This window comes from Electrona antarctica (assembly GCF_951216825.1).
Source record: "Electrona antarctica genome assembly, chromosome: 14".
NCBI lineage: Eukaryota > Metazoa > Chordata > Actinopteri > Myctophiformes > Myctophidae > Electrona > Electrona antarctica.
This window is the reverse complement of record NC_136795.1, coordinates 9,810,062-9,832,827: the sequence shown is the minus strand read 5'-3', so window position 1 is coordinate 9,832,827 and position 22,766 is coordinate 9,810,062. Positions and strand designations below refer to the sequence as shown.

Sequence of the window (22,766 nt, the reverse complement as noted above, 5' to 3'; positions counted from 1 at the left end):
TGGGGGGCTTTTTTATTATAATAAGCAATAATGATACAGGTTGACACATATGCAACAAAACAACAGTCCACGCTTGGTGGAGTCTTTATACCTTTAAGTTAATCAATTCATTTTTATCATTCTTTTTCAAATTCATGTAGGCTACAATTACATCTTGATCTCTTTGCTGCTGGCATGCAAATGTGATCCTAATGTGATCTGTTATTGCTGATTCTCTCACCAGTCACCACGATCCCTCTGACACAAGCTTGGGGAGCTGTCCAAGGTGCTGGGCGTGAGAACACGGTTTGCTCCGGTATATATATAGCCGTCCAGAGGAAAGCACTGGTGGAGATATGATGAGGTTCAATCCTTCCTTCTTGGCGTTAAGCTTTCATTTAAGAATGGTGAGAGTATCTCGCTCGTCGACGCGAATATGGATGCAGTACAGACGCGAAATGTGCGAGCCTCGCAGTGAGTGGGAAGACGTCTTCCATTGAGAAATTAAACATCTAGGGCCCACTATCTGTCACGGCTGGTAATAATGCACCGGGTGATGACAGCACAGGTGAGTGAGTGAGTCCCCCCACCACCCCAAGCATATAAACAGAACGACTATAAATCAACAGAAAGGGGATGGGAATGGAGACGGAAGGGAAAATGGCTACTACGAGTTCCAAAAATAGACGGCAGCTTATGGTAAGCAAAGCTGCGAAAGAGAGAAAAAAAAAATCTCGTCGTTTTGATGCGGGCATCTGCAGTTATTCGGGTTGGTTGTGAGAGCTAAAAGAAGTGCTGTGATTGGTCGACGCGCGGATGCTGTTGCTGCTCCTCCGTCGCCGTCGCAACCGCTTCGCTCAAAAACGGAAGCGTTGCGATCCCATCTCTGCAGGGGAATGGTTTCTTTGTGATTGGCTGGATGGTTGTCGTGGCAACCGTTGACTATCGACGGTGTTGTGCACCCCAGGAATGCAGAAAGTGTGTGACAGAATAATTTCATACAGGCAGCATAGCTATTACGTTGACAGATGTACATCAAACGTTTCAAGGGGGCAGCTTTGTCTAAATTCATAATTGCCCATACAATGGGGCCAGGGTCGCTAGCATTGAAAAAATATTTTCTCTGAGTTCTTTGAACATTTTTAACTCTAATTCTCATCCTGTGAAATGTACAGTTTTGGGGTGCCTTTATCCTAATCTCATGGAGCCCCGTATAGGCTATTATTAGGTCAAACTGTTTTGTTTTTTTATCTTTCCCGCAAAATATCTAAACTAAGTGAAAGATGAGGTAAAACTAAAAACCAACGTTTGCCTACAACCCAATAGCCAATCAGAGTGTGACCGTGTATCCCTCTGGTGTATGGGATCTTTCTAGAGACTATACTATCCTCATTGATCCATTGGATGCCGAGATGCCTCGACCTATCAGAAGGCGCGCTGTCCGTGGTGCTGAATTCAGCAGGCCTGATGCGTTCAGTGTGAACACTGGTTGGCATCGGGCATGCATTCTACACAAAAACCCTGAGTGTTTCTTTATCTCCGAGACCACTGGTCCAGTTGGATTGCATTTTGGTACACAATTTACAAACGGACAAATTAACACAAAGGATTTTACTGTGTAGGCACGTGTGGATGATCTCCAGATGGTAGACCTTGTGAATAATTTCTGAACTTCTATTTTTGTGTAATTTCCATGTTGAATCCAGCTGCAAGACAGATACAATCTGATACAGGCTACTGCTTGCCTGGGTATGCAGTCCTCCTGAACAAGCCACAGCCAATTTTAAGAATCACTTTGTACAAATAGGTTAGTAACAAATTTAAAGTATCTTTCTGTGGTGTTAAAATAACATCTGTTGTAAACAAGTGTAATGCTTTATCATGGTGTCGTCCACAGTAACAGTTTATGTATTGACCCATTCCACATACTGTGAATACAAATTTCAATCAATCAATCAATCAATCAATCAATCAATCAATCAATCAATCAATCAATCATCTCACATTAATATAGTAATGTTTTGGCTGTAAAAACATGCACTAAGCCTATAAGTTATTTGTACGTTAGAGTGGGGTCCCATGGAGTGGAGCCCCCCCAGCCCATGCAGGTACGCCCTCAGGTTGGAAGCTCAAAACAAGAGTCAACAGCACAATATTGTTTGGCATTCTTCATGGGAGCAACCCATATACTCAGCTGTGTTGCTCATCCCACAAATGCATGTTCCTTACAAATGGGGCCGTTTAAAAGAGAAATAAACAGGCCTTCCAACAGGATGAAAGCAAGAAGGAAATTAACGTCGTTGTTAGGCAATGGTTGATGTCAGCGCAAAATGCTGCTTCTGTTGGGGGGGGGGGGGGGGGGGGGGGTTGTGTGTGACTTGACCAGACCTTGCTCTGGTCTTGATCATCTGTCAAAAATCTGGGTGTTACTCTCGACAGCAACCGCACTGTATAGACCAGTAAGACGCCTGAGGGCGAGAAGCGGGAAGTGCACGCATCGGCCTCGTTGACGGCAGACTGCTGGGCGAGCGCTGGCGCTTTGGCATGGGGGGTCAGATCAACATATGGAATGAATTCTGTACTGGCCATATAAGGAGCATGTCTTGAGTGTACAGGGCTTGATGAGGCCAGATCAACATATGGAATGTCAGAACAGGTCAGCTCCATACAGAATATGAAAATCTAAGGGTGGTAGCGGGGACATTCTCTTGAGTGTACAGGATTTGATGAGGGCCCAGGTAGGGCCGGGCCTTAATTGTTGGGCCTGTTGAGAACTTCTCGCCGGCTGCCGTGCGCGGCTGCACTAATAACTTTGGGGCAGGCCCGACTAGAGTTTGAATGGACAGGTATAAGTCAAAAGGGAGACATCGAAGAGGAAGGATGGATGGGGAAGGATCAACATATGGAATGTCAGAACAGGTTTTGACATATATCCATATATGGAGATCTGAGGTCAGATGTAGAGTTGCTGGCCAATATTGATGGCATCAGGGATCTCCATATATGGGCTTAACTGCGACAGCAGGTCGCATTTACTATGACATCAGGATATCCATCCCTGATGATGTCACGTGATGTCACGATGACCTGGGCACCATGGTGACTGATGTCACGTGATGTCACAATTACCTGGGGGCTTGCCTGGTGTGACACACTGACGGGAAATGCAAGATTCCATAGTAAATGCGACCTGCGGTTGCAATAAACACTTAGCTCTGTCGTCAAAAGCAGTTTCAGATTTAACCATAGTTATAAGACTATACCTCCCCCTACTGGAAATGGCTATCCATGCCTTCATATCCTCTGGGTTCCGGCTATACTACATTGAGCAGTCCGCACCCAGGAGCTTGTAGTGCAAAATGCACCAGGTCCACTGGCACAAGAAAGCGAGACCATATAACTCCTGTCTTAGCTGTGCTCCAACAGACCCTAGCGTCTCTAATTTGTGGCGAACATTCAATGAAAATAGCAGATCTAGCATAGTGTGTAATATAGCGTACTCAAATATTTTCCTGTTTGCTTAAGGTTAGATCACTATATTGTGATAGTAATCATTGCTATAGAGTGTTTCTTCAATAACAGGGGTCTCCCTGTATCTCCAGCTCTTTCATAATAAACAAAATACATTTTCAGGTACAAAACATCAGCCAATCAGGAGAAAGTAGCCATTTATCAGCTTAATTTTGATAGCGTTCCATTTCCAACTTTGTCTGCTCATTTCTTTGTGTCATCACTTTCACAATCACAATTTTACTTGTTACTTGCGCGAGCAGTACTGTTTTTGGCTGCGTATGTCGTTTGACTCCTTCGGCCAATCAGCGATTGTGAATTTTTGGTGGCATCCCTTGCCAATCAGGGATTGTGTATTGTCTTTGGTGGCGTCGCTCAGCCAATCCAATCAGGGATTGTGTGTAGGCAAGACATCCTCGCACGTCGGGTGGTCTAGAATAGACCAGGGGTGTCAAACTGGTGGCAGAAGGAGGGGGAGGGACGGTAAGTTGACAAGAGTCAGAGGTAAATTGCGCACTCTGCTCGTGCACAAGTAGGCCATTCATGGCCAACTTGACAGAGTGCATTTCTAGTTTAATCTGTATCCTGAGTTCTGCTGATTGGATAAGATTGGAATCCAGAGTTGAAAATGCATTTTCTGTTTAATAAAAAGCTGGGGAGACATGGAGACCTAGCCTGGCTAATAAGCCAGACTCAAATCACACTGTCGTGTGGTATTTGAGTCTGGAGATGCTGTGTATGGATCATGTTTCCCGGGGGGCGGGTTCAAACATTTTCTCTTTGACGCAATTGGTCAGAGCTACTGTCAGTCAAAAGTCTCAAGCATTGAAGGTCACTGTACCAAAGCCTGCCCATATTGCATACCGTGTCCCGATTGGCCACACCAGTTCTCTGGTGTAGGAAATGGGCGTACAATTGAGCCTCTCCAGACCGTAATCCGCCGGCAGGCAATTTTCGCTGATTCGGTCTGGCTTATTAGCCAGGCTAATGGAGACCTCCTACTGAACAAACACTCTATAGCAAAGAGTACTATCACAATATAGAACTTATTTTAACCAAAGAAAATCACTTGTCTTACCCTACCTTTAACTCATTTTGCTTGGAGCACCCCTGGAACACAGGGTTCTACCACTGTTAGAACCCTGGGGGACCCCAGTCAACCATATAAGGTTTAAGTGACAAAGAATACAAAATCACTAAGTCCAAACAGAACTGTGTTCTGTTTGCACTATTTACATTTTGAAAGGGTAAGGGGATGTGCCATGGAAGTGTAATCTAATAATCTAATAGAAGCTACAGTATAGGTCTATAGAGCGTCACAGTCCTGCCCCCTACCATGGACCAGGAAATGAAACCCAATGCATTTTTCCCATAGATATTTCATAAAGTATTTATTTAAAGACGGTTACGCCGCGGACAAAGCCAACTTGAGTCGTGACAACTCATGACAACACAAACAATATTTTGGACCAAACAAATAATTACAAAGAAAAAAAACAACAAAAAAAGTGTTGCCGTGTTTTTCTTCTTTCTAATTATTTTTTCGGCCCCAAAAATTGTGTTTGTTGTCATGATTTGTCACGACTCGAGTAAGCTTTGTCCGCGGCGTAAACGTCTTTAAATAAATACTTTCTGAAATGTCTATGAGGAAAATGAACGGAGAATCATTTCCTGGTCCATGGTAAGGGGCGGGACTGCGACGCTCTATATAGGCCCACATTAGGTTGCTTGTGAAAAACGTTAGACATGAGAAGCCGTAGATCAGTGACTTAAAGTTGTAACTATTAGAACCCTGACTAGTTGCAGAAGAGATGGCTATAGGAATCTTCTTCAAACGGTCTAGCCTGGAAACCACACGAATCTGCCAATGCAAAATAAAAAACTAATAAAATAGGCAGATGCCAGATTATGGCACAGGTATGGTCTGCCTACACTCGGTTGTGATTGGATTTTGCTGCCCCATATGTTGTGGTGCACCAACAAGGGCTCAGTATGAAATGTGGGACGGGTTTATCACCAGGGCTTTTTTTTTTAAATCAGCCCCTTAGAAATGCAGGTTCCTAATCCTAACAGAGACTCCAGACTAATATAATATAGTCTGCCATGCCAGACCACACAGACAGGGGTCAGACAAGAATGCACAAAACATACAAAGTTCAGAATTACCCATCCAGCACAACCCATTGCCTCAATCACCTTAGAGATAAAGACCATGCTCATGGTTGAACAAACATCTAGTTATTCACGTTGATTCACTCTAAACCCAAACTGGGAAACCCATTCAGGTTTTTTGCCTCCATCTAGGCATACCACCTCCTTTTTGAGGGGCGCTAGTCCCTCCTATGCCCAGCTCCCAGTGTCTGTGTGTACGTGTAAGTGAGGACACCAAGAGTGATTGGCCGGAATGTGATGATGTGTGATTATAAGAGCGCCCCTCACTTGACACGAGTGTGATTTATATATAGAAACAGGAACTCAGTTTGGCTCCTCCCGCTTCTTAGTTAGTCCACTTCCCCCAGGTGCTTCTGTGTTTATTCCTACTAACAATTAACAATAATCCAGACCCGTGCTACAGGTTTAGGGCAGTGGTGGTGCGGAGTGACGACTAGCAGAATGTGTCTTGAGAGATTACTGCAAGCCTCTTATTTCAAGGCACATCTAGAAAAATGGTCATTGCCCAGACGCATGTTGGGTAAACACAGAAACGTCCTCTACAAAACATTAGATCCATGTGAAAAGAAACTTTAAAGCACTGGTTCCCAAACTTTTTCATGCCAAGGACCCCCAAATTGACACTAATTAGCCCGAGGACCCCCATTGGAAAAGATATACCAAGGACCCCCATGAGAGAAGATTTTGACGGCTCTAGCAGTGATTCTCAACCCGTTTAATTTCAAGGATCCCTCAGTTTGACATGCATTAGTCTACGGACCACCATTTAATGGCATTTCTGGGACTCGCAATTTATATTATAAAATCAATGTTAATTTAACTCTGAGAGTGTACAAATGGAACCAAATGGACCAGTTAGGGTCCATTTGGTTACAAACTATCATTTAGCTGGGGACCCCCTGGAACTCCCTCAAGGACCCCTGGGGGTCCCCAGAACCCACTTTGGGAACCACTGCTTTAAAGGACCATGAATATTTAAACTAAATAAAACCAATCAATTAGGCTAAAAGTGACAAAGGCAGTAAATATACTTCAAATATATGTTGTGGAAACAATGCAGACATGTCATCGACTTAAAGGTATATTCAGTGATTTCACTTAATTCAAATATCACTTATTTTCTTAGATAATCCTGTGCTGACCATATAAGGAGTTCCTCCCTGTCCCCAGTGAGCCCCTGGGGTTAAAAAACCCTAGTTTCGGTTTGGGTGGCAAAGCCTTCATCCTATCAGGATGAGAGGGGCCTTCCTCCAATCATGATCGAGTGTGGCAAGCCATGGTGAACGTGCTGTTGGTCTGTTGTACTTCCCCCACTGTAGAGCGTGTGCATGTGCACATCTTGTTACCGGGGCGGACCGTTTTTTTTCTCCAAATCACCCAAATCACTGAATGCTCCTTTAAGGTGACAAAACGTGTGAAAACAGAAAACAAATACACCAGTATTACAAACATACTGCCATTAATCAGCATAATGTATGACGTGGCTTAAAATGTATGCTATTGAACATGCACACACAAAACTTTCATGACCGCGAAAATTCACACAACTTCAGGTCTCCGATTTTCTCCTTTTTTTTATTAGCACTTGTCTTTCTCTATGTCACATGGTAAACCCTCTAAGTTGGTTCATCAAAATCAAATCCCCCAAAACAGCACGGTTTGATTTCGTTTCAGCGAAACCTGGCCTGGCCCGATGTATCTACACCACAAAGCATCTCACAATGCAGAGTCCTCTCCAGTCATGCCCTGTACAAACCGAGCATTAAAAAGCACTTTGTGTAAACGGCCAAGCCCTCAAGTCAGGGAGTGGCGCTTTTTACTCTGTTCTTTAGTGTTATATAAAAAAAGGTGAGTTGGGGTGAGCGGGGGGGGGGGGGGGGAGTGGGCATAGTGTGACTACATCAGGCCTCGAATAGACAGTGGCGCTTGGCAACGTTATATACAAACTGGAAGTGAAGAGTTGCAGCGGTGGTGTTGGGGAGGTTGGGAGACACTGCGCACGCTAGTGAGGAAATGTAATCTCCCTGTGGCTTTCCTCAGGGCAGGGGACAGATCCCATCCGCTCCACACACATACAGGTACATGCATCCATAGAATGCCCTTTGAGCGAGACACTTGGTATGTAGAAACTTGATGTTTTGGGGGGCTCCAAGTTCACAACGAGGAATGAGGGGACGCTGATGGGGAAGGGGGTTCTCTGTACGTGGGAGGGGGCAGAGTCAGTGCTTCTCATCCATGTTGAAATGGTATAAGTAAAAGAGGGAGGGAACATGTTAAGAACAAGATCAAAGGAGATTGGCGATTGGCGAAACAAAACCGAACTGGAACAGAACCATCAAGGTGAGACACAAAAACAGACTCAACCTCTCAAACCTCCTGCCATTACAATCTGACAACAGACGAAACTTATGTTTGTTTCTTTGTAGTTTTTATCATACATGTATGTATAAGTACTGTATATGTATTCATTGATATTTTACAAGGATCCCTGATGGCCAGTGCAGACAGAAACCGAAACAGAGAGAGGGCCCAGTTCCATTGGACAACCGGTGTCAAGAAAGATATTAGGTGGAGAGAGACGCAGTGACTGGACTTGTCCACAGGGGGGCACAGTTTTGTTTTTTCAGATCAAACACCCTCATCTGAAGGAAAGAAGGAAGGACTGAAAAGAGGGAAGGAGAGTAGGAGGGAAGAGGAGGAATGGGAACAGAGGAGAGCAAGCAGCCGAGTCCTGTCAGTCTGTGGTAACGTTGGTCTGTTTTTGTTTTTTCCTTCAGTTGGTTTATTTGCTTGCTGGGTTGTTGAAAGTTCAAACTCCTCCTCTTCATCTCTCCCTCTTCCACCCTTCTTATCCCAAAAGTGAAGTGCATGTTCAACAGAAGTCTGACAGGTCGACGTCACTCCGGACAAGGAGACAGATGGTCAACAGTGTCTACAAGGGAAAAAATAACAAAAACAAATCTCAAATGTTGAAAGAAATACACCAGGATTTAGACCAATCGTTGTCACTTGAGCCCTCCATTCAACTACTCGTACACACTAAAATGAGCATATATCTGTATTGACAAGTTTGTCTCTGCTTCACAGAAGGTGCTTTATGAATACTATGTTTAAAGCAGGGGTCAACATAGCCCATTGCCCAAAGATATTACAGTTTGACACTAACCTCAGAGCTCTTTTCCCATTAGTCAATTAATTTGTGGTGCCACAGTTTAATTTGTCACACCACAGGTTTAGAATCAACCCCAAAATATGTGTTAGTCTCATGATAACAGCATACATACAGTAGCCTACATGTGTTTTGCGCCATCACTTCAGCAAAGCAACCAGTGAGCACTCCAAAATACTCTCCGGCGCATTCAGTTACGTTGCACAGTGAACCAGGTCTCAAAGTTACATGTGTTTGCCAATGTGTAAAGTTACAAAACCCGATGTTGGAAATTAAAACGATGGTTGTTGATTTTTAGGTAGAAAATCCAGTACCGGACCTACCAACCATACAACCTATAAATACATACAGTTGGAGGCCATCGATATTGTCCTTTTCTTTTTGCTGAGGTTTGCGTGATCTGTGCAAAAGGACAGTTAACCCATTTTGGGCGGGAACCCCTTTTGGTGTTTTAAACATTGTTATAATTTAGCTATTGAAAAATAGCAGATCTACAAGCTCATAGCGCGCCACCGAGTGGCGCGCTATGAGCTTGTAGATCTGCTATTTTTGAAAAATCGTGAAAATATTTATTTCAGAAAACTGGAGGATTTAGAAGGATTTTTTAAAATTTTGAGGTCAGGCCTAAATGGGTCAAATGATAAGGGACAATATCGGTGGCACCCAACTGTACGTTTGCTCATTCTGCAATCTGCATCAGATAAGATAATTAGTACGGTTTTTCATCCCTACCAGGACTGACCTATGTGAGCTTCTTGGCTTTGTTGTAGAGAGAGTCGACCACTTTGCTCATGTTCTGAATGGTCTCCAGAGCGGCTTCGTATGTCTTGTCCACCACTGGCTCATCAAAGATGATCAAAACACCTTCACCTTGGTCCAAAATACCTACAGTTTCATTGAAGCAGTCAGAGAAATAACAATTAACAAAATAAGTAAAAAGTCCCTATTTCCATGGAGGGCATCATCAAAAGATGAATTTGGTTGTCAGTTCAATTATACAGGACAATGAGAATAGACAGTAAACAGACGAGTTGACGACAGGACATGCAACACAGGCCTCCAAGCAGGAGTCAAATAAGGGATGTTGCATTGCTGCAATATGGTTGGCAGAACTTGGCACACTATCCAGTCAGCTATGGTCAGCGATGATGAAAGACAGTAAGATAAGGATAGAGGAATGGTGCCATAGAGGTACACCGAGTTGGGAATCAAACCCAGAACATCAAGGGCGATTTATACTTAGAAGTACGTGGGTCCCGAAAATATACAATCACAAGTGAGCTTATGTAGATCAACTATTTTTGTGCGCGTGACATGGCATTAACCAGAGCCGAAGGAAGATTCAGAATAGATGGGATTGGATGTTTTACAGACACGTACCATGAAACTTCTCGTCCAGAATCATCTGTGACAATTTCCTCTCCACATCATCCTGCCAAGCAGAGAAAGCACACACCTTAAGTCACCTTTATACACTACACACTACATCATTCCTGCTGATGGTTCTATCTTAATTTAGTTGTTTCTTTTACCTAACATGTATTTTGCTAGTTCAGTTTTAGCATTAGAACCTTGCAAATATGTCATGTTGTTTGAGAATAGCTTGAATAGACTGGAATATGTCTGGAGATCTGCAAACATGACGTTTCTGATGATAATTGGCAAATGGCAACTCAGTCACTGATAATCTATCAAACGCTCAAATTAATGGAAGTGGAAAGAAATATTGCAGAAATGGGTAACACCCTTACCTTAGACAGTTTGATGAGGATGGAAATGTGTTCCATCTGTTGGGAGGGACAGGGAGAAAAGAGGCGAGATATATCTTTATTGATCATGAAATAAAACTTATGTCAATGTAATGTACATCTGACCCACCATAATCAAAAGGATAACGCAAAAGAGCTCACACCCAACCAGAGCATATCAGCGGCGTGGAGTGGGCCACAGAGTGGGGGCGCGGAGCGGCAGGATTTTGTATTGAGCAGGTTTTAAAATGGGTCAGAGCGGCTCCGGAGCGAGGACCGCCTCTCGCTCCAAGCCGCTCCAGTCGGGGCCGTGCACCACATGTTTGAGCATGGCCGGTCACACGGACAGACACAGAGACACACGCTGCGCGTTCCGGACATGCAGCAAAATAGAGGTGCTCCGATAAGGTTTTTTTTGGGCCCGATCCCTACCACCGATTGGCCAATACCGATCTTGTGCGTAAGCGGAAAATTTGAATATTTCCAAAATGATTATATGTCAAAACTGTTCCTGTGTGTGGTGAAGAAGGGGAGAATAGAATGTATTAAGTCATTCACAAAGATGCAAAACAATATTATTATACTATACATCTGATTTATACCACTTAAATGGTATGAAAGATCAGTTTCTCAAGATCGGGTAAATCACCGATGGGAGTCATTTGGAGTGAAAATCGGCCCATCACCAATCGATCGGAGCACCTCTACAGAAAAATGTATTATTACTTTTTGCTGCTGAGCGGACGGGTCTGAGCGGAGTATGGAGCGACCGGTGCGCAAATGAAGGTGAGCGACGGAGCAGAGGGGAATCAACGTGAGCAAATGAGCAAGCGAGACAACAGCCCCCCTGGAGCGAGAATTTGGCGCTTCACCCTGCTCTGCAATGCTCATATGCTCTGCACCCAACCCATAATGGGTTGATTCACCATGCAACCATATGAAACAATGCAGCCAAGCACGCAATCAGAAGGCACCAGCACAGTGGTGCAATTGCATACGGATAGGATTTGAGTCTGACACTTGTTCACCTTACCCAACTCGTCACTGCAGTAAGACCTGCGTGCGAGAATGTATACATTTCACAACAGAGTCCCTTTCAAATGCTAACACCCATAGTTGTACTGGGTGCCCAATAAGATATTTCTGACAGAGAAAGAGAGATGGAGAAGGAGAGAGCGAGCAGGGGATCAGAGATGGACAGTAACTGTGGTCACCTGGCCCGGCTGGCTGGCGTAGCTGCCTGGGCACCTAGGCTGCTAATCCAGCCTGACAGCGTGTCTCGGGTTCGAGTCCCGATCCCGACGACATTTGCTACATGTCAACCCTTCCGTGTCAAACTACTGTGCACCTACCAATAAAAGGCATAAAAAAGCCCCAAAAAATAGAGAAAGAAAAAATAATAATAAAAAAGATAAACTGTGGTCACCTACAGTTTTAAGTTTTTAAACTTAACACTTCACAGAAACAGAGATGGATAGCCTGCAAGCTCAGTATTATATAAACATCGCTGTGTTGTTGTGGGAATGTGTCACATTGTAATTGCTGAATTTGTTCATAATGTAGCAGCATAAAATAGAAAGCAGCGATGGTTGGTTAAAAGTATGCGTCAGAGACGCAGGATGCAGACCGCTCAGTATCTCTGAAGAACACAATCCCCTCCCGGCTTCCCACCTGCGAACACCTATCCAATATAGTGTTTGATGGGCAAGTAATTTAACCCTTTGTGACCCAGATACACTCTGCCGAGAGGGACGTTTCTATTCCATTTCATGATTTGACTCCTGTTTTATTGTCCTGAAGCTCTTTGCATTGTAGGCTGCAAAATCACTGAACGGATAAAGATATGAATAATACCTGGATTCTGGAGAAGGGCTCTATGACTCTGATTAGGTTCTGTTCCAACAGCTTGTCGTAGAGTTGTTTCAGGTGTGTGCTGATGATGGGGTCGTCCTTCAGCTCTGCGCTGTACTCCGTTAGCGTCTGGAGAGAGAGAGAGAGAGACGAGCTGGGTTAACACATTAAGACCTGATTCTACAAATGCCTTCTGATCAGTTCTCAAACTTTTTCCTGCCAAGGACCCCCAAAATTGATATATATTTGGCCGCAGACCCCACATCTGAAAAATCTAAATTTAAAAAAAAAATCCAACGCTTTCAAAGAATTTCAATATTTATAAAATGTTTCAATATATTAAGGCTGTCCCCAAACATTCAAGGTTCGAATGTTCGCTCGTTAGGGTTGGCACTCGAATCTTAATTAATGGGCTTGAACCATTCGTTTTTTTTTATTTTATTGTTTTTATTAAAACAAAAATATTATTTTTTTCCTTTTTTATTAACTCGAAAATATATCTCGGCGAGAATGCGATATGAGCATGTAAAAAAAAGTAGGTTTCTAGTGCATTCCTGTCAGAAGTTATGATTTTTTAAAGAAATATCTCCTTGTTCTGTCCCTCTCAAGTCTCCCGTGCACAACTGCACATTCATTTGGTGATTGGCCTGCAGCTGAGGTGATTGACCTTTCTCACCTTGTTCTGTGAGAACAAAAGAGTTCCATTGAATGGAATGTCTGACGCGTCTCACTCACTCACACACACACACACACACACACACACACACACACACACACACACACACACACACACACACACACACACACACACACACCAGCATGATCGCTGATCGTTCTTAGCAGCCATAATATATTAGCATATGCTCTCTAGCATCTCATAGCCTATTGCTAAAAAGAAGTGAACTCTGGATCATTGTTAAGCAAAACGGTCACGGTGACAGAGGTTCTGCTTTTGCCCTGTGTGTGCCCACTTCAATGCGCTTCTACACAGGTGGAACAAATTAACGAGTGACAGCTAACGATCAAGCTACGCTGTCGTCTGCCAGCAAGCTCGCAGATCAGCTGTTTTCGCGGAGCCACTTGACTGTGTGTGTGTGTGTGTGTGTGTGCGTGTGTGTTGGGAGAGACGAGAGAGATTGATAAAGAGCAGGGGAGACGCGCTGCGTCTGAACGAGACGGATATCTCAAAGGTTATTTTTTAAATTAATTAGAAACAAATGGTCCGGATGTTCGCTCGAAAATTCCTGCCGAAGTTCGAGTCCTAAAAAAAGGGCTAGGGTACAGCCTTACAATATATATGTACAAGCTCGCAGCGTGATACAAAGTGACTGTGAGCCAGGAACAGAGTGGCATTCCGACGCACCGCCACTCCGACTACGTGGCTTCCACGTGTGGTTACTACTTCTTACGCCTAGCTGTATCTTTTTTTCTCCTGTGCTTCATAACTGTGGTTCTGCCGTGACAATTGAATTTCTCAAAAACGTGTACACAGATGATCTGATATGAACTCTCACCTTTTCAAAGTCTGCCAGCGACCTGTTCTTGCTGGCTTGTGCCACAGATTTCAACGAGTCTGTCTGCAAGGGAGACAACGGAGAGATGTTTACAACGGCTTGTTGTGAGTCATGTTGACAGATCAACAGTACCCATGTCTTGTAATAAATGCGTTAAACATTTTTAAAGATGTAAGCGACCCCGTCTGTGGGCCGGCGTACCTCTCGTCCTGCGTGCCGAATAGCTAGTTTCCCACTGGTCAGATTCTGGACTTCTTCTGGCCTGAAAGAAGAGAAAAAAGCTAAATTACACAGCAATCACTGTACTAGCCAATAAAGGAAAAAGCCACTAACAGATGTATTATGTTTAGGGCCGGGACTTTAACGCGTTAATTGAGATTAATTAACTACAGAAAAATTAACGCGTTAAAAAAATTAACGCATTTAATCGCACCTTTTTTTTCACGGTGGAACGTTTCTCACTGGGCGCATTTCTAGGCTCATTAGGCTGCTGCACTCCTTGCACGGCTTGCAGGCATAGCTTGCAGGGGGAGGAGCAGCAGCAGCAGTCCACTCTACACTACAGCTCCGTCAGACAACAACTTACAACACCCAAACGTTTGCTCCGTGGATGGGACATTTAGATTTAAAAGCTATCGGATGGACGCGTGGATAGCAGCATGGTTGTGTGCAATGTCAGAGGGAAATGATCCATAAGCCATATGACCAATGTTAGCTTCCATGCCTCATGCTAGCTCTGGTCCATAGCCAGAGCTATGGATCAGAGCTAGCTTCCATGCTAGCTGCTTCAGCTTAGCATGTCTCGCAGAGTAGAGGCTTGCACGCCTTGCAGAGGCTCCACAGCACGAAGCTGTCAAGCTGTCCTCGATGCGAAACATACTGAAGCAGCAAGTGTGAAAGTCCGTGGTCAGACAATGGTCTGCCCCAACACCACGTGAAATGCACTCCCCAGCTAGTTCATTCCACCGTTTTTTTTATTTTCTTCCTTTGTCTAAGTGTTTACCCCCTAATAAAGTTGTTTTTATTTTATTTTTCTCATGCCCCACCATGTAAAGCACATTTGAGTATTCATAGACACTTTATATAGGCACTTGCTGCACTTGTTTATCTGTTGGAGAAAAAAAGTTGTATTGCTTAAAGCCCCTCATTTTCAAAAAAATTCTATGGAGTTGTGTGGAAAACTGGAAATAATAAAAAGTCACCCCATTTTGTGTTGCCTAGAACTGGAGGTCTGACAAAAAACAGTAACACTATGAAGTACAGCTTTGTGATGTCACTGAGATGTACTTGTTACTGTTACTGATTTTTTTCAGACCTCCAGTTCTAGGCAACACAGAATGGGGTGACTTTTTTATTATTTCCACACAACAGCTCTAAGGTATATTAATGACAGTAAAATGTTGAAAATGAGTGGTATCCTTTAGTCACTATTCCTTGATTCACTGGGATACCAAAAAACATTTGAAAAAAAAGGTTTATCACTGTTCTCGGGTTGAATATTGATATGCGATTAAAATGCGATTAATCGAGATTAATTAATCACAAAGCTTCTAATTAATTAGATTAAAATTTTTAATCGAGTCCCAGCTCTAATTATGTTATAAACAAATTTACATTACTGCTACTAATAATATACTATCGACTTCTATAACAAGAATAGAAAAGCAGAATAGTAACCAAGCATGTTTCTAGCTTGTTGAGCAATTGTTTACTAGTGGTGCATAATGCATACATCAGTGACATTTGTGTTACTGTAGTCAAGTGCATATAGCTTACATAGTAGGCATGATTTTGCAGAAAGAAAACTGTTAAGTGTACTTTTTTGATTGAGCAAAATCTTGCAGTTGGTAGGCCTGCAGTTCATATATATGTTGCATGTTGATCAAGTGAGTCGATTTTTCTGAATTGTATTATGTATTAAGCATAGATTTGCAGAGGACATTTCTTTACAGTATACATATACATCTTACGAATTAAGCATGGATTTGCAGAGTAGATTCTGCACAATAGTGTATATCTTACAAATTAAGCATGATTTTGCAGAGCAGCATGTATTTGAGCGAAGTGATGGCTTTGGGGTGGTCAACAGAATCGTAGCCCTCGAAGGCTTCATAGAAGTACGAGTAGGCCGTCTTCCAATCCTTCTCCTCTGCTGCATGGATGATCCCTGGAAATCACACAGTTACACGTCGTACTACGTGGACATGCATAGATGAGCATGTTAACACTTTCACACACTCTCACAACCCTGTACCTGACTGCATGTCCAGTGCGGCCTGTAGTTTGGGCGGGCAGTAGATGGAATTGGCGGTGGTCCTGGCGGAAGTGAGGGCGGCGCGGGACTTGGGCAGGTTGCTGAGGCCATGGTATGTCTTACTCTCCAACAGCTGAACCTCCACCAGCAGAGCCTTGTCATCCATCTTCTTCAGCTCCCCCAGCAGCTGGGATTCTGGAATAATGGTTTCAAAAAATATATAACTTGTTAACACCTTGCTTGCATGGACCTATTTAATCCATTTAATCCATGTGCCCATCATTTATAGCGCCCGGACCACTTTTACCGGCGCACCGGAAGTTGTTATGCATGTCTGTGTAGCAGCTAACAATAGCCACACCACTCTAGAGTCGATCCGACAACAACGGGAGGTAAAAATAAATCTATCGCGACTAGCGACTGGACCGCGGAAGGCTGTCAAACACAGGATCTTTTTTCAGAATTAGACAGAATGATTTAGATCGGGAGTTATGAACGTTTTAAGATTTTCGTTTTCGTCAGCTAAACAGGCAGGGAACATTTTCGATGATGTGTCACTGTTTGACACGTCATCGGATTGGGCAACAAGCGCTCCTAGGCTGTGGAGCGACGCGATCGGTTTTGATATCATTAATCTCCGTCCTATTTATCAATCTCCGGCTTGGGCACTTGACCATGACCTTGAACTTGACGGAGATCTCCGCCCCGGGCCTCCATGGTGTTAACAGAATGGTCACACGTTTTATTGCCACAACAAAAGTTAAGATGTCCCGGTGTCCTTCAGCAAGTCACCAAAGTGCTACCTGCTCACACTGGAATTTATAGGTCAATATGGCACCAAACGCTATGCAACGGGGTATAGATATAAATATGGTTGACACTGCCAGCTGCCATTGTTATAGTTTGTGAGTGAAATTAGCAACAGCAACTAAGGACTGAAAGCTAAGGACATAATTGTGGCTCTAGCAGAAACTTGCAGGACACCAAACATTAGAACATTAGAACTCCAGACACTCACCTAGCTGTAGCGCTTCCTGGTAGCGCTTTGTGTCAAAGTACAGCGAGATGAGACGGGCCTGGGTGGGACACAGGAAATATGACTTACTGCACAAAACAGACTCTTTGCATTTATTTCAAATATAGCTGTAAAATCATCCTGTCACAGAATATCCTTTAACCATTAATATCTCTCCTCCAAACAAAGTTTCTGGTTCTACATTTAATTACCTGTAATACTTTAACAAAAGTGCTTACTAAATGGCAAATGGTGAACATAGTAAAATGATAAAATAGGATTAACTAATTTAAAAAATAAAATACAATGAAAGATTAAGTTAAATGGAATGACAACTATATATATTTTTTTATTATTATTATTTAACTAAATTATTTGATTTGAGAGATAACTGACAATAATGATAGAATAATGCCATGTACTTCAGCTTTAAGTTCAAAGTTTGAATCAAAGATTATTAATATTTCAAGGTTCCTGGCAGAGGACATGATATCACTTGCCAATAAGTCAAGGCTCTCACAAATGCCCAGCGCTAGATTTTAGGCCAATTAGGGGCCAAATTGTATAACCTCAAGTCAGTTGGAGAACGTTTTGGGACATCTAGCAATTCATAATGATGATAAAAGCGTTCGACACTAACTCTGGGGGAGCCCGGGATCGAACTGGGGAACCTTGCGGCTCCCATCCGGCCGCTCTACCGGCCACTCTACCCCTGAGCCACTGCCGCCCCGGTACACTGAGAAGACATTCCTCACCTCTGAAGGAGGCCCTTACATGTTGGCCTACTCCATACTGTATACTCACAGCTGCTAAACCTCTCTCTACCACTCACCTCCAGCGCCTGTCTCAGGAAGGTCCTTTTCTCTGCCTTGGCCCACTCGATGCACTCCAGGCAGAGCTCCGCCTCCTGGCCCGTGGCGGCCTCCATGTCCAGGAAGAGGTCCAGCAGCAGGCGCACCAGCCGCGCCGCCTTGGCCTTGGAGATGGAGTTGAGGAAGGGACGCACATACTTCAACAAACCACCGAGCTCTGGTGGTGGCGGGGATGACGCACGAATGCAAAGAGTGATGGAAGGAGAAGAAGAGACCAAGTAGGGAGAGAGAGGGGACAGGGGGATTAGAGCCTGGCCACATTATTGTGTCCGCTGCAGATATTAGGGAGTCGAATATAAACAGTAACACACAATCCCGTCAAATGTGATTATCAAACACACATTATTTACAATGACCTGTTGTTATCAAACACAACACATTCACATATTCAAAGGAGCAAGGAGGATGTGTTTTACACTTTGACATGAATGTTATGTTGATCTCCAAAATTCCATCAATGCACTGCAAACAAAACATATTAACGCATCAAACAACAAAACAGCAGATACTGATAGATCCGTGACTGATGGACCAGGATAGACCAGATCTGGCTCTATAAGGGATGAAGAGATTTGGAGTTTTGGCCAGGTCAATATTTAAATAAAAGCATCGCTGACCATGTCTCTAGGGGGAGCGAATGGCAGTTCGATGCACCCCCATTCCGACTATGTGGCTTCCACGTGCGGTTAGGGTTTTAGTAATGCAGCACGTCGGAATAGCAATGCGTTGGAATAGTGGGCTCCGGACTTCCGGTGTGTACCCCTCTCTAGCTAGAAGCAGTGGCACACATCTTTTTGTCAGGTGAAACCTGACCTAACATCGCTCATGAAATGTAAGCCACCAATTCCCCACCTTTCGGGCACCTAGTTAGACTGATCTGATTGGCTGATCTGATTGACCAACCAACGGCAAAGCTGCCTTCTGGCCAATGGGAAGGGGAGGGTCAAATATCCCTGCCAGCCACGACGCAGGCTGCAGACAGACAGTGCAGAGCAACGCACGCAGCAGAGACAAGCATGCTCAACACTCACGGGGTGACGGGGGAGGAAGAGAAGAGTATCGATATAAAAGAGACTGAAACGGCTGCGAGGCGCGAGGTTGTGACACAAACATACACATTAAGAGACCAGCGGGTGGCGGATTAAGCCGCGGTTGCCGCGGGTAACCGCAGTTTAGGGTGGATTTGGGTCAATTCAATATATTATAAATTAATATTGGATAAACCGCAGGTGAAATAATGCGGAAAATAGATGAATGGCATCTATCTATATGCTTATGAAAAGCACAAAATCTTGCCGTGCGTGCGTTAGTAGTATTTTAATATTACATAATTTTCCATCTGGCAAAAATTTGCTGCCTATGAAGTTGGGACCTCCTTGCAAAACAACAGGCAGCTAGGCTAAAGCTGCTAACAGGCAGCTATAGTGAGTCTGAGAGAAACTTAAAAGTAAAAGAGAAGGGAGGAATATACATTTGGCGTGGGACTGGGAATGATTAAGTTCTTAACCCTGCCGATGACGGATGGATATGCTGTACATTGCAATGTGAGAACGTGGACGGCTTGTTACCATCCCTGAAGAAGGCCGAAAGGTCGAAACGTTGGTTTCTTCTCAATAAATATACAGCATCGTGGCTACGTGTGTGCGGCCTTTTCTTATTTTTACTTATTTACTGCCTTAGGCCAGCACCTCACCAATACTGGTGTGCGCCCTTTCCTGCTTTGTCGGCTTGTTACCATGGAAATGGATATATACAACCACTACGTAACATTAGTGAACTGTCGAGAGAGTGGTGACTGACAGATTGTTTGTACAAGTACGTATAAATAGCCGATCTACAAGGTCAGCTTGTAGACTGGCTATACGCTTCCCTGTGCAGCGGATTGTGGATGGTGCGGATTAATAAATTGGATTAATTAATTAATGCGGTCGGATAACGGGGGGATTATTAATATGCACATGCGGATTTCGGGTGACAAAAAAGCTCATCCGCTGGTCTCTAATACACGCTAGTAAAATAATAAGACTAATATGGGGGGGGGAGCACAACGGAGACAGCACAAAAATACCATACATTTATTCTACTAAGTCTGTGTCTCATAGGAGGGCTGTGGGCAGTTCAGAAACCCATCCACTAGTGACATCATCGTTTCATCGTATTCTTTTAAACAATATATATATTTTTTTATATGAAAACGATGGCTTTCATTACTGCATTGCAACTTTTCAGGAATAGAAAGCCTGCAGTTTCTATTAGCTTGGATTCCCCATCGATGTCGTCACTGCCCAAAGCCCTCTCATGAGACACAGACTGAGTAGAAAAACATTGTGGAATTGTATCATGTACATGAAGTTAAGTTGAAAAGTGGTCCTTTAATTGGTGCCAAGATGGAACTGGCTATTGTAGGTTACCATAATTCGATTTAGATTCGACAAAACCTGAGCCAAGACTTGCATTGAAAGACTAAAGGAAGCCAATATTTATCATCAGAAAATGAGGTGCCGTTTTGGGCTTCAATTGCGATTTGCCTCATGGTGCATGAGGCAAATCGCAATTGAAGCCCAAAACGGCACCTCATTTTCTGATGATAAATATTGCATAAATAATGTTTTACTGGAGCTCCAAGTCAAGCACTTAAGAACTTAGGAGACGTGTGTTGTTTATCAGTGGTTCTCTTTCAGGCCATGGCCGTGACCCCCCAAAACAATCATATTTTAACCCGGGAGCCCCCAAAATGATATTTGAACTGGGAACATGGGAGTTGGGGCATTCAATTTTGTTTGACTCTGTTCCATGGATAAATATTGTGAAAATAGCAGATCTACAAGCTCAGTCATCCAATGAGTAGACACCCCAAAAAAATCATGTGGACCACTGGTTTATCACATCCTGTCAGTGCATGCCAGGGTCAGGTATAACCATTTGGTTTTGGTAAATTACCTGCAGCTTGTCCAGTCTGGGCCAGCAGACCCCCCAACTCCAAGATGCTCTGCTCTTTCACACGAACCGCCTCCTCATCACTTTCTTGGATGTCCCTTTTCACTACAAAACAAACAAGTGTTTTGTTTACCAGCTGGGCCTGAAAAAATATGTTAATGAGGCCGTCTGTGATATTGCATGTCATGGTCTGCAACACAACTCAATCAACTGGATAACCAAAACCAAACACAAGGCCACATTATCTCCTATCTCGAACTCATTCTCTGACATAACGGTTACATTTGGTGTGAAAAGGTCATGGTCAGTTGATAAATCATTTGTCATGCATCTCCTGAACTTGTCCGAGACTGAACGCGTAACTAAATCCAGGCTCCAGCCAATGAGTCACTCGGCTCAACTTGACTTGTGATCAGATTCAGATGCGATCATCTTCACGTCAGAATAAAAGTGCATTAAAGTGATAATTTTCTCCTTTTGATTCCATCTCCCGTTTCCGTTTAACTCCCTATATCTTGATATATAGCCTAAAATATAATGTTAATGCTTTCATTGAATGGCTACCAGCCAAGTGGCTGGCCCATGAGTGACTAAATATATTTAAAACGGTAAAATAATAAAATATACAATGACGACAACTACCTGTCCAACACGTTCACGTGGTTCTTGCTCAGTATGAACAAGGACGCGGCATCTATACTTGCTATAGTCGCCAATATTAATGACAGCCAAAACAATGCACGTTAATTTCATTGTCAATCGGCCTGGCAAGACAAGCGGATCACTGCTAACGTTCCCCGCAAGCTAACGCTAACTAGCCAACTATCAACGAAAAGTTCGCGTCAAGTCAATGAATGGGCTAGGTTGTTAGCATTAGCTTAGCTTGCGGACCGGTACGCGGCTGCTGACTCACTGTGGAAGCGAAGGAGACGGGCCAACACAGTAACACACGGGGCTAACTTATAGCCGCTAACAGAACAGGTTCCATGGCAAAACTGGCTAACTACCTCCGCCAACTCCACCGCAAATTGTACGTGTTTTAGACAGTGTCTTGGCGGCAAAGTAGTCTCTGTGGTGCGACGCGGTGCTGCCCACGCTTACCTATAGAATGTAAAATGTCAATGGAGGCATTCCGGTCTGTTCCCATAAGAGACTGTGCTCTTTGAAACTCAGCCACTGCCGCGGCTGCCATCTTTCCTGTCAGCCTGACTCCCTCTCCTCCTGTCCAGTCTTCCGTTCGCCGTCACGGGCACGGGAGGTCGATGGCGCCACCTGTCGCTATTTCGATGCCAACTGCGGCGCTACACGCAGTGGTTCGCAAACTTTTACACACACTAAATCAGAATAAAATTTGGTTCCCCAACTAGTATAAATCATTTAGCTGGGGACCCCCTGGAACTCCCTCATGGATATCAGGACCCCCAGTTTAAGAACCACTGCACACAGAATACATGAAACTTGGGTGATAGCTACATCAGCTGAGAGAAGAATACAATCCAAATGTATTGAATTTGATAAATATAATTTGTCATCCAAGTTCATGCAATATTAGGTAGAGATAGAGCAGATGTATTAAACATGACTTGATGGAACAGTTTTGGTGTGACATTGACATAATCAGATCGGTTCCTAATATTTCTCAAAAGTCACCAGATTATAAATACATCACTGATTTACTGGCACATTTAAAGCCTTAAAATTACACTGATTCAAGTATTTCCATGTTCATATGTTTGTAGTCAGAA

The 22,766-nt window shown here is 43.6% G+C and overlaps 1 protein-coding gene across 2 annotated transcripts; it reads right to left on the bottom strand.

The window, feature by feature from the left end:
• Positions 1–7,217: 7,217 nt before the first annotated feature.
• LOC306937588 (26S proteasome non-ATPase regulatory subunit 11-like) lies at positions 7,218–22,314 on the bottom strand. Of its 2 annotated transcripts, none has more exons than XM_079521426.1 (13): positions 22,123–22,314; positions 21,025–21,126; positions 18,045–18,241; positions 17,216–17,273; positions 16,198–16,392; positions 15,966–16,110; positions 14,145–14,205; positions 13,944–14,006; positions 12,433–12,558; positions 10,582–10,617; positions 10,211–10,262; positions 9,563–9,715; positions 7,218–8,593 (listed from the first exon to the last, which is right to left on the bottom strand). In XM_079521426.1, the coding sequence occupies exons 1-12, from the start codon at positions 22,211–22,213 to the stop codon at positions 9,573–9,575; spliced, it is 1,269 nt and encodes a 422-aa protein (XP_079377552.1). In that variant the 5' UTR covers positions 22,214–22,314; the 3' UTR covers positions 7,218–8,593; positions 9,563–9,572. The 2 variants fall into 2 exon arrangements, with proteins under 2 accessions (XP_079377552.1, XP_079377551.1); XM_079521425.1 differs by having other exon boundaries at positions 9,573–9,715; positions 22,123–22,312.
• Between the last annotated feature and the right edge of the window lie 452 nt (positions 22,315–22,766).